At 45.1% G+C, this 12976-nt stretch overlaps 1 protein-coding gene across 2 annotated transcripts; it reads right to left on the bottom strand.

The window, feature by feature from the left end:
- Nucleotides 1–306: 306 nt before the first annotated feature.
- ZDHHC4 (zinc finger, DHHC-type containing 4) lies at nt 307–9333 on the bottom strand. 2 transcript variants are annotated; one of them, XM_010845762.1, is made up of 8 exons: nt 8864–9333; nt 8216–8409; nt 7517–7640; nt 6483–6556; nt 5268–5446; nt 3478–3603; nt 2101–2345; nt 307–648 (listed from the first exon to the last, which is right to left on the bottom strand). In XM_010845762.1, exons 3-8 carry the CDS (start codon nt 7631–7633, stop codon nt 358–360), a joined length of 1032 nt encoding a protein of 343 aa, XP_010844064.1. In that variant the 5' UTR covers nt 7634–7640; nt 8216–8409; nt 8864–9333; the 3' UTR covers nt 307–357. The 2 variants fall into 2 exon arrangements, with proteins under 2 accessions (XP_010844064.1, XP_010844063.1); XM_010845761.1 differs by having other exon boundaries at nt 8242–8409; nt 8864–8949.
- Nucleotides 9334–12976: the final 3643 nt, after the last annotated feature.

Here is a 12976-nt window from a genome sequence, read left to right as displayed (position 1 = left end):
ACCCTCCTGCACATCGGTGGACACAGCCATAAGGCCCCTCCCATCTAGGTGCCCAGCCTGAGACCAAGGTCAAGAGGAACCTCTGAGAAGTCACCTTTGAGTCCCTTGGCACCAGGATTTCAGAGATGCTCTGTTCAGCCAGCTGACTGAACAGAGGATAAAAGGGTTTATTAGCAGGGTACCTGGCAAGGATTAGACACCCAGCAAATACTAATTTCCCCTCCTCTCCTTAGCCACTGAAAGCCAACTCATAAACACAGCAGAAACCAGAAAAACAAATAGACCAACGCTTACAACGTACCCACGTGTATAAATAAATGTAACTGTATTTGAAAGGCAGCAGCACTCTTCCCAGCCCTATTTCTCCTTTCTCTCGTAACATGCAGTAGCAGGTAGAAAGATCTCCCGAAGGTTGCTCCAAAGCCCATGCGAGTGGATGTTCCGGTAGGCCTGGGGCTCTGCTGCTGGGGGCCTGGCCACGTGGGGACAGTGCTGGCACCAGGCTCGGTCGCCTTTGTACCACTCGTTAGTGGTCTGGTTGGTGGCGGCCAGGTACAGACAGAAGCACAGATAGCCCCCCAGGAGGAAGCTCAGCACCATGACAAAGCCCACCAGGAAGACGATCCTTGGGAAGGTCAGGAACAGGTACTGGGGACAAAGAAGCATCACGTTAGACAGCCAGGCTGTGACCCAAGTCAGGGTCACCCCACCAGCCAGGGTCTTGTCCACACACATGGCGGAGCTGCCTCCCCAGCTCCCCAATCTCTGACCCACTGAAGACAATCAGAAACACAAATGGCACAGACAGCCCAGGAGGAAATCCTGGTGTGTGTAAGAACGTCATATGGGATAAACGGAGTGCATACATTGAGGAAAAGGGGAAGGACACTCGGGAAATGGTGTTATGCCAGGTGGCTATGCAGAAAATAAAAATAAATGCAGATCTTAGTTCATACATCAACACAAAGTCCAGACAGACAGATCAGTCTCTCTCTGAAAACAATATGACCACAGAAATACATGTATAAGGGTATTCACTGTAACATCAGCCCCTCTTCCCAAAAGAAACAGGTTAAATGTCCATCCAGGAGGTAGAACAAAACTCTGGGATAGTTACGCTATGGAACAATAAGGAGCCATTAAAGTGAGGTCAATGTTTGTGCATTAATTTGGAAAAGATGCTGGAAATATATTGCCCAATGAGAAAGACAAAATGCAAAAATCACCATGGAATCCTGTTTGTGTAAAAATAAAGCTAACTCTGTGAAGGTGTATGGCTATATAAAACAGATTCAGGGGGGAAAAAGCCTGAAATAAACAACAAACTATAAAGGCGTTTGCCTCTGGAGAGTGAAATTGTTGGGAGAGGAATAATTTCCAGTTTATATTTTATTTTTGTCCAATATAGTTCAAATTTTCTTTTCACTCCTAGCTTTATAGAGAGATAACTGACAAATAACATTGTGAAAGTTTAAGGTGTAACAATGTAATATACAACATAATGATTATCTATATTATACTGGTGAAACGATCACAGTAATGTTAGTTAACACATCAGTCACCTCCTATAGTTATAATGTGTTATCCTAGTATCAAATAGATAAATAGAGAGCATAACACACACACAAAAACACCCTAAAATGGACTTATCATACAATCCACAATCACACTGAATACCTATTTTTCATACAGCAGCTTATAAATGGAAGTTCATAGCAGCCTCATCAGTAACAGTCCAAAACTGGAAATTATCCAAATGTCCCTCAAAGGGTAACTGATTAAACTGACCCATCCACACCATAGAATATGGTGTGGCAGTAAGAAGGAATGAACTACTGATACACGGAAACACCTGGATGGATCTCAAAGAAACTGTGGTGAGTGGAAAAAACCAACCCCAAACTGCTACTGTGGGGTTCCATGGAGGTAACAATCACGAAATAACGTAATGATAGACAGGACAGGTGGGTGGGAGCTGGGCGTTAGGGATGTGGGGAAGAGGCTGTGGGGATCAGGGGTACCACCGAGCGTCTGCAGTGATGGACAGAAGACCACCTTGACTGCAGTGGCTGTTCTGCAAACAGCCCGCAATGCAGTTACCTGAACAAGAAAGACAGTGTCGACAACCTGCAAGTGGCCGAGGTCATCGACGTAGGTCTGCAGGTACACGTCTGACATCACCACCAGCCGGACCAGGAACACGGTGCTCACCACGGCCATGGTGGCAGCCGAGGCCGTCAGCGTGAAGAGGTAGGAGAGGAAGTACCGGGTGTTCCAGGCCCCGATGCAGTTGTTCACCCACACACAGTGATGGTCAAACCGGTGCACACACCGGTTACACACACCTGCACAGCAACAGGGGAGCCACAACCCTGCGTCGATCCTTGGTAACAACAGCAGGCACACCTCCCGAGAACGCGACACACGGACACGAGCGCTGAAGGCTGGGGGAAACGGCAGCTGCCGCCACGTTTTCAGAACCGCGGTGTAAATACAGGGGCCAATGCAGTAGCCACGTGTGGGGACCGAGGCCTTGAAACACGGCTACAAGAACCACCTGAAGGAATACTTGTTGACAGTGATAAATTCACACTTGTTTTCCAATTTATGCGATGCTCCTTTGAGTTCAATGTGAGTTAACACTGAGGTGACACAGTACTTAGTGAACTCACTTTATTTAGATATAATTTTAAAACTGATGCTTCCGCTTAAAAGTCACATCAGTTTTTTGGATAAAGATGAACCATCACGTCAATGTAGATGTGGATATTAAAGGAAAAGGACGTTTTGGTACTGACTCAGTCACTGAAAAACTATTACCAATGTCTAGAAGAGCTTGGGTATATGAATCAGTTCTTCCAACTATGAATTTTAAGAACTCTAAATACACATCAAGAATGTCCAATAAAAAATTGATGTTTACTGACTGAGAGGTACCAGTGATGTAAAAAACACAATGAATTCCAAGGAATTAGTATGAAAAGGGAACATAAACAATCCACGAGTGATATTTTTATTTTTTCTATTGATCACACGTTAAGATGGCGTTTTAGGTATGTTAGGTTAAATGAAACACATATTAATTTTGTCCATTTCTTGTTTACTTTTGCAATGCGGCTACTGGAAAATTTAAAATCCCCTACGCTGTTCACAGGACGCTTCTGTTGGACAGCAGCGATCCGGTATCTCGGGCATGCCTTAAGAGAGTAGGCTCTGCCAGGACTCAAGTCAGCAAACGCAACATCCCACAGAAGCATCTCTTGGGCAGCAAGCCCAGCCAACAAGGACAAGCTGTCGGACCCAGAGCTGAAGGCTGCTCACGAGAACACAAGGCTTCACCCCCAGGTATGTTAAAGAAACCATGATCAGGTCCCTACCGGCAGTGGCCACTTCTAGACGTATGTAACATTCTCTGACAGATAGAACCCACTTGTCTGCTGGGCGAGGGCGGAGCTGGAGGGTCAAGGCCAGACTTACCGCAGTGCTTGGACCGCGCCGGTTTCCTTAAATCACAAGTAGGGCACCTCACGTTCTTTGGGAACATCACTTCATCGAATTCATAAACTTGAAGGAACAGTAACTCATTTGCTTTTGTTATAGTGCCTGAAAAAAGGAAGCACAGGTTGTCAGTTTTGAGCTACACAGTCGACTGGGTGTTCAAGCAATCTGTCCTGGCAAAATACAACCAACATTGCTATGTTTAGTATTCCAAATAATTTATTTTTTAAATTAACAGCTTTATTGAGATACAGTTCATAAAACCAACTGACTTGTTTGTAGTGTGCCATTCGGTGGTTTTTACACTCACAGAGTTGCACAACCATCACAAGCAGCGTTAGAACATTTGCATCACCCCAACAAGAAACCCTTTAACAGTCACTCTTCACTTCTCTCTAGTCCCACAGCCCCTGGCAACCACTAATCTACTTTCTGTCTCTATGGATTTGCCTTTCTTGAACACCTCCTATAAACAGAATCATACAATATGTGGTCTTTTTTTACCTGGCTTCTTTCAGTGAGCATAATGTTTTCAAGGTTTTTCCACGTTACAGCATGTATAAGTACTTATTCCTCCTTATGGCTGAGTAACATTCCACTGAAGAGGTATATCTCATTTTATCTATTCATTAGTTAGTGCACCTTTAGTCTTTCAAAAATAGAAGTTAAAATAAAAAAAATACCCAGCAAGTATCCAGCAAAAAACAGTGTAATAATATCAGACAGAGGAGCCTTGAGAACAGTGCATTACTAGTAACAGAGAGGCTCATTTAGAAAAAAGAATCCAGAGATAATACTAATTCTAAACTTAAATACTCCTGAGTATATATAACTATTATACACACATAAATATTTAACAGCTTCAAAATATGTGAAGAAAAAAATCTGTCAAACCTACCATTAGAATGAGATCACATACTCTCTGAGTAATCAATCAAAAAAACTTAGTACGAATATAAAAGATCTCAACATACTTAACATCTTCATCTAATGGGCTTAAACAGTTGCCTGTATCTAAGAACTAGACGATATATACTCTTTAAGAAAACATGGATTATTTATAGAAACTGACCACATACCTGGGCATAATGCAAATATCACTAACCATTTTAAAAGAAAATGTATCATACAGACTGAAAGCTCTGTACATAATACAATTAAGTGAAAGTGTCAAAAAATAAAAGTGTATCGCAATTTTTAAATAGTTTTAAATAATCTGTGAGGCAAAGAAGCAAAAAATAAAGTTAAAAAAAAAAAGAAAGCACACCTGTGTGCGTGAAAAAGGACAAAAATAAAATTAGAAAACACTCAAACGGAAAGATCAGGCTTCCCTGGCAACTCAGTAAAGAATATGCCTGCCAGTGCAGGAGACACGGGTTCGATCCCTGGTCTGGGAAGATCCTACATGCCTCAAAGGCAACAAAGCCCGTGCACCACAACTATTGAGCCTGTGCTCTAGAGCCCAGGAACCGCAACCACTGATGCCCACGGGCCCTAGAGCCTGTGCTCAGCAACAAGAGAAGCCCGCGCACCATGACGAAGAGGAGTCCTCACTCATCACGAGAGAAGAGCCCGAGTAGCACCAGAGACTCCGCACTGCCATAAATAAATAAATACAATTTAAAACACACAAACCTGAAAGTTCATGCACACCTTACATACCAACTCTTCTGCAAAGCCCTGAGAAGGATCACTACTTGTTTGTAATACTGTCAACGAGTCTGACAGTTGAGCTGTCACCAGTTTCTATACTAAGAGCCTCAACTTACCAGGGTTGGTTACACAACTTAGGGTGAAAAAAAGCAGGTTTACAATCAGCAGCAGATAAGGCAGAAAAAGGTAATACAAAGAGAACTCCAGCTGTTGACAGAGGCCGAAAATTTCCCAGGTGTACTCGGTATAAACCATCCCTTGCAGGATGAGATGCAGGACAACAAAGGTGTAGTTTCTGAAAGAAACAGGTAGATGGCTTGTCACAGGGGCTTCCCGTGAAAACTGGTGCATGCTATGGAATTAAAAGATGCTTACTGCTTGGAGGAAAAGCTATGACCAACCTGGACAGCGTATTCAAAAGCAGAGACATTACTTTGCCAACAAAGGTCCGTCTAGTCAAAGCTATGGTTTTTCCAGGAGTCATGTATGGATGCGAGAATTGGACTATAAAGAAATCTGAGTGCTGAAGAATTGATGCTTTTGAACTGTGGTGTTGGAGAAGACTCTTGAGAGTCCCTTGGACTGCAAGGAGATCCAACCAGTCCATCCTAAAGGAGCTCAGTCCTGAATATTCATTGGAAGGACTGATGCTGAAGCTGAAACTTCAATACTGTGGCCACCTGATGTGAAGAACTGACTCATTGGAAAAGACCCTGATGCTGGGAAAGATTGAAGGCAGGAGGAGAAGAGGACGACAGACGATGAGATGGTTGGATGGCATCACCGACTCGATGGACATGAGTTTGAGCAAGCTCCGGGAGTTGGTGACAGACAGGGACGCCTGGCATGCTGCAGTCCATGGGGTCGCAGAGTCAGACACAACTGAGCAACTGAACTGAACTGATGCTATGGAAAGTGAACCAAGGGACACCACTTCTTCTGGGCTTGAGTAAGAGTAATCATTGAAACCTTTCACCTACTGCCTACCACACAGCAAGGATTCAATAAATCTTATCAATTATCATCATCATCTTTGTTGGGAATTGAGGTCTCAGTATTAGATACATTTCTTTTTATAGAAATCCGTGTCAATATTTTCTCTTTCTTTAAATATTTCTATTTAAAATTAGGTATGTTGAAACCCCAAAGATATAAGGCAGATATCCATGAGTAGAGGGTCTGAACCCAGGAGTCTTGATCCCTCCAGCATCGTGCCCCCTAACACGCTGGAAACAAACAAGGAACCTCCTGAAGCCAGAGGACAGCAACAGCTAACAAGCTAAACAGGATAGAAAATACTACTAACACTTCAAACTCTGAAATAGGAATACCTTGTATGGAAGAGGTAATGAAGCACTCTTAGCATGGCTCTCTGAAGACATTCTGGAATTATATATGAAAATACCTAAAACAAAAAAGAAGGCTTCAGTTTCATTTCTCGCTATCCACCCCCAACTCCTAAACAAATTAGATGCTTCACTTTCACCCTGCAATACTGGTAATATTAAGGCATGTTTCTTCTTATGGGCAGAGAACTGATCTAAGTGAGAACAGAGGAGGGCTTCCTGCAGCAGGCCTTCCTTTGATGCCCACTCCTCTGTTTCTACCCTGACCTCACACAAGGCACCAACTGGAGGTCTTCAGGCAAAGGGGGGTGTGCAAAGGGGCTGGATCAGGTGATGCTAATGTGAACTGCTAACAAAACCTTTCCCTGCCCTGCGTTCAATCCGAAGTCCCAGAGTCCACTGGGCATTCGCCTGGGTCCCTCCCAGCCAACTCCCTCCCAAGGCGCTTCACCCCAACTCTGCTCACTCTGATCCCTGGAGTGTGGGTAGCCTGATATTCGGCTTTCTGTTCACACAAGCCCCAGTTTCACCCATCAGGGCCCTCCAGGCATACACTTCTCACATTCATGCCCAGTTACAGGCATCAAATCCAGGGAAACAGCCAGTCTTGAGAATAATAGCTTTGGAATATACCACAACTGCCATAAGTAAAAGAACAAGTGAACGAACAAATAAAAATGGCATCACCTTTTCGTTCTGATGGAAAACTGGCAAGCCTTTCGTGTGTGTGTGTGTGTGTGTGTGTGTGTGCGTGTGCGTGTGTGCTCAGTCATGTTCAACTCTTTGTGACCACATGAACTGTAGCCCATCAGGCTCCTCTGTCCATGGGATTTCCCAGGCAAGAACGCTGGAATGGGTTGCCATGCCCTCCTCCAAGGGATCTTCCTGACCCAGGGGTTGAACCCGCGTCTCTTTTGTCTCCTGCACTGGCAGGCAGGTTCTTTACCACTAGCGCCCCCTGAGAAGCCCAAGCCTTTTAGACCGGTGGTATTCAAGTGGTCTCCAATCATCACTGTTACCTGTGCTCCTCTGCTGATCAGGCCTTGCAAGTAATGGGTTTTCGAGCCTATGCAGATCATCACAAAACCAAGCAGCACCAAAGCCAGGTAGAGCAAGAAGAGAACCAGAAAGTCCATCCTGGGTCTACGAAAGAACACAAAGAGCGTGACTGCTACTGAGGGATGTATTCTAACGCATATTCGCAGACACTGATTCCCTAAGTGGCTCCTCAAACAGAATTCTTCAGCCTTCTAGCACGAACTGCCTCTCAGTGGGGCTACTCACCTGGTCATCCTTCAAGAGTTTCCTAATCAAACCACTGTGGTCTGTCTTGTGGCATTTCCTGCCTGCAAATCCCACAATCAGTGGGGTAGAATATGCAGAAAGCATCGGTCTTCCCTCAAATAGCACACTGATATGAAATGTACCCAAGAGAATCTGCTAACAATATTATTGGAAAGAGGGTCCAGCAGAGGAGGTCAGGGGCCAGGATCAGTAATGGCGTCTTATGAAGCAACCCTCCAGGCCAGTGACCCCAACAATCAGGGACCACCCTGGGGGACCAGAGTCAACACACAGGCAGGCCTATATTAAGAAACTGGAAACGGTTACTCTGGGCCTTGGCAGATATGATTCTGGGCAGAACTTTCAACTGAGATAACCAAACTGGAAACTCTACACGACATAAGACAGAAGAAATAAAGAGCAGTAATTCTCACGAGGTGATTCGGGGTCCCCAGCCTACATATTTCTTTTATCTGGATAGCTTTCAGCCGACAGCTCTGGCGTTCCTCCTCCGAACATTCACTGAGAACTCAAACGGCATCTCCTCTTGCGCAGCGGCGTGCGCCTGGCGCAACGAGTGGCACCCAAAGCTACAGGAGACATGGTTCCCCTAGGAGGCTGGATCTGGCTGCAGAGACATCAATTCAACACACACGATATAATAGACTAGGAGTCAGGGGCGGACTCTACAGTGGGAAAGAATGTGAAAGTCAGAGGATGTTGTGCCCCCGCAGGGTGAATGGGAATTTTAAGATTTCGAGAGGGCAAAAAAGCTAATCGGGAAGAAATAACCCAAGAGACTTGGATCTTGGTATTTATCCCTAAACTTAAGGAGCCCACGCTGGGGACCCAACAGAAGGGCATTCCCGAGGCTACACTCCGTCCGAAGATCCCAGCAGCTCCGGCCATTTCCCCAGGAGCCAAAGCAGGGCGGGGGGGGCGGGGGTAGAAAGATCGGAGGGAACACGGAGGGTGTCTGGGCGCCGGGCAGCCCCACACAACGGGAAAAGACTGGTCAGACGGGGAGACGTACGACCCTGCGCCAGCCCGGGTACCTAACACCCGAGCGGAGGCTGACTTACCGCCGGGATCTGCCAACAACCAGCTTTGCCCTGGCCGGCGCCTCCAGGGCGCGTCCCCAGACTTCCGGCGGACACGTGACGTCAACATGCGACGCTATTGTTGGCCCGCTCGACTTCCGGCGGAAGTGCTTGCGGAAGGCCGCAGGGGCGGAGCTGTCTGTGGCGTTCTGCTCCCTCTGAGGCGTCTCTAGTTTCCCGATTGGGCACTTCCAGACCGACGACTGGAGGTCCAGTTTTGGAGAGCCGTTGTCAAAAATCTTACAAAAGACTGTCCAGGCCTGGTGCGGGTGAGGACGCCGGTGTTGTGAAGCAAACCTAGCCACCCGCTGATCTGAGTAGACCCCAGTCAGGGCTGGGCTCCCAGCCGTGCAGGGGCCGGGGCAGCCCAGGACAGGCACACCTTGGCGCTCGTACACTGTGTTTCGTGATGAACAGTTTGCTTTGCTTTCTGCCAGTTGCACCGTTTGGACTCGTCTGAACCTTTCCAGTGGCTTTGCTCCTGCTGTCTCAGAACAGCTCTGAACATCCTGCCCCTGGGTGGTTGAAGATTGTTTGACTCCAAATATGGACGATAAGAAGGAAGGTTGTTTAATGATAGTTGAACCTGGAGAGAGAAAAGCTGCTTCCAAACATAGCATTGAGAAGGCTCCTGTGGGGTGTTCCTTTGCCCTGACACCTCAGAATCCGCTGAGACCGGTCTATTCTCGATGCCTCTGAAAACATGAGCCAGACCTATCCTCCCTTTGAGGGGAAATGTCTGTGATCTCCAAACATGGACATTAAAGCGCTTCTCTTTGCCTGTCTTTGCTATATACCCCCAGCTTATTGATTCTTCTTCCTTCCTTCTTTCTTTCTTTCTTTTTTTTTCTTTTTATAAAACTTCCCAAGCTGGTCACTTTCTGACACATTATGTGAAAGGCATTCATGAACTTGAGGACACAGAATCGAGAAACAAAACCCAAAAATCAGAAAATATGATAGCACCAGGGAGGTCTGTGGCTCTTGATGGAGCCACATCAAGTATGCGGAGTGGCTGGATTTCATCAGTGTTTTCTGTGGGCTCATCACCCTGCTGGTTAATTCTGAGCTGGTAGTTAAGTATTTTGATTAGCTTTCATCACTCATAAGCACCGAGTTTTATTTTTAACCCCATTCATTTTTCTTTAGATGGTTTCATTTGGGCCTCACTTTAAATCTTGGTTTGATTACTAGGGTATATTGTGCTGGACTGCTTTTCTTTCATTTTTTTAAATTTATGCAAGTAATACTATATTGTGTTCTCCTTGTAAAAGAGTCAAACTATACAGAACGAAAACTTCCCTTGACCACCACCCCTCCCAAATCTCAGTACTTTGACATAATTAATCACTTATTTAGTGTGTATCTTCCACAACTCTTTATACATTTACACATTGTTGTTTAGTCACCCAGTCATGTCCGACTGTTCGCAACCCCATAGACTGCAGCACGCCAGGCCTCTCTGTTCCTCACCATCTCCTGAAGTTTGCCCAAGTTCATGTCCATTGCATCAATGATGCCATCCAGCCATTTCATCCTCTGACCCCCTCTTCTATGTATTTATTAAACAAATAATGTATTGAGGGACTGGGAAGCCCAGGTGGTTCAGTGGTAAAGAATCTGCCTGCCAAGCAGGAGACAAGAGATGTGAGTTCTATTCCTGGGTCAGGAAGATCCCCTGGAGAAGAAATGGCAACCCACTCCAGCATTCTTGCCTGGGAATTCCCATGGAGGGAGGAGCCTGGCAGGCTATATAGTCCATGGGGTCTCGAAAAGTCGGACATGGCTTAGAAACTAAACAACAACAACAAATTGAGGGACATCCCTGGTGGTCCAGTGGTTGACAATCCACCTTCCAACGCAGAGGATGTGGGTTCAGTCCCTGGTAGGGGAACTAAGATCCAACATGCTGCGGGTCAACTGAGCCTGTACTCCATTTGCAATAAGAGAAGGCCAGTGCACTGCAACTGCAGAAAGCCTGTGTGCTGCAACGAAGACCCAGTGCAGCCAAAATAAAAATTTTAAACTATGTATTAAGAACCCAGATCCAACCAGTCCATTCTGAAGATCAGCCCTGGGATTTCTTTGGAAGGAATGATGCTAACGCTGAAACTCCAGTACTTTGGCCACTTCATGCGAAGAGTTGACTCATTGGAAAAGACTCTGATGCTGGGAAGGATTGGGGGCAGGAGGAAAAGGGGACGACAGAGGATGAGATGGCTGGATGGCATCACTGACTCGATGGACGTGAGTCTGAGTGAACTCCGGGAGTTGGTGATGGACAGGAAGGCCTGGCGTGCTATGATTCATGGGGTCGCAAAGAGTCAGACATGACTGAGCGACTGAACTGAACTGAATATGCCAGGGACTGTTTTAGGCACTGGGAACATAACACTAAAATGGAAAGATCCCTGAACTTCATAGTTTACATTGTAGTGTGTACATACTACTACTACGAAGTCGCGTCAGTCGTGTCCGACTCTGTGCGACCCCATAGACGGCAGCCCACCAGGCTCCCCTGTCCCTGGGATTCTCCAGGCAAGAACACTGGAGTGGGTTGCCATTGCCTTCTCCGAGTGTGTACATACAAATACATAATTTTTTGTTTACCAAAATAGCATTATTGTATACATAATGGTTCTACCTCTTGCTTGCTCTTTTTTTTTAACCCCAGAGTATGTCTTGGTGATCCTTTACACCACTACATAATCAGCTGCTATATTGTATTTACCTCACATGTACAATTCATTATTTGGCGGAGCCATAACATATCTGCCAAAGTCTCAAACTCTGTTGCCTACAGGGGATATGCAAGTAACAATACAATAAGGTGACAAAGTGGAGCAGGTGTGTTTTGTTCTAAACAGAAGTAGCTATTTACACAGACCAAAGGATTGTTAACTTGAATGTCAGTGTTTTAAGAATATTTGAAAACCCGGATCTTTATGACATAAATCTAATTCTTTAATATTTGCAACTAATTCAAGATTATGAAACAGTATTCAGGCTAAGCACAACATACCTGCAGGACAAATTTAGCCTAAGGGCCACCAATTTGCAACCTTAAATGTAACGGTCCTATTATTAAACATTTAGGTCAATTTCAGGTTTTGCTATTACAAACTGTGTTGCAGTGAAAATACATTTATGAAGTTCATTACACACAAGTAGGTATATTTTCTAGGACAGCTACAGGAAGTGGAATTCCTGGGCCCCAGAATATATAGACATTGTTGTCATTGTTATTGATGTTGTTCAGTTACTAAGTTGTGTCTGACTATTTGCAACCCCATGCATTTTTAGTTTTAATAAATAGTATTAAATTGCTCTTCCACTTCAAATGTCTGAAAGAGCCTGTTTCTCCAAAACCCTTGCAAGCATTTGAGAGATCGAGTCCTTTTTGTTTGTTGGTTTGACCATGCCACAATGCTTGTGGAATCTTAGTTCCCCGACCAGGAATTGAACCCTTAACCCAGGCCATAGAAGTGGACCACCAGGGAATTCCCAGATCAGCTCCTTTAATATATACATTTTGTTGAGTTAAATGGCATTTTATTTATTTGTTCACCACACACTTAATGTCGCGCTTACTATGTTCCAGGTGCTGTTCTAAGTAGTTTAAAGTTTTTAAATATTTATCATTTAATTTTTATAGTAACTCTATGAGATCAGTTCAGTTCAGTTGCTCAGTCATGTCCAACTCTTTGTGACCCCAAGGACTGCAGCATGCCTGGCTTTCCTGTCCTTCACTATTTCCCAGAGTCTTCTCAAACTCACGTGCATTGAATCAGTGATGCCATCCAACCATCTCATCCTCTGTCGTCCCCTTCTCCTCCTACCTTCAATCTTTCCCAGCATCAGGGTCTTTTCCAATGAGTCAGTTCTTTGCATCAGGTGGCCAAAGTATTGGAGTTTCAGCCTCAGCATCAGTCCTTCCAATGAGTATTCAGGACTGATCTCCTTTAGGATGGACTGGTTGAACCTCCTTGCAGTCCAATGGACTCTCAAGAGTCTTCTCCAACACCGCAGTTCAAAAGCATCAATTCTTCGGCACTCAGCTTTCTTTATAGTCCAATTCTCACATCCATACATGAC

This window comes from Bison bison, unplaced genomic scaffold, assembly GCF_000754665.1.
Source record: "Bison bison bison isolate TAMUID 2011002044 unplaced genomic scaffold, Bison_UMD1.0 scf7180017864223, whole genome shotgun sequence".
Lineage (NCBI taxonomy): Eukaryota > Metazoa > Chordata > Mammalia > Artiodactyla > Bovidae > Bison > Bison bison.
The sequence above is the reverse complement of the archived record's forward strand: the minus strand, read 5'-3'. Positions and strand labels throughout refer to the sequence as shown.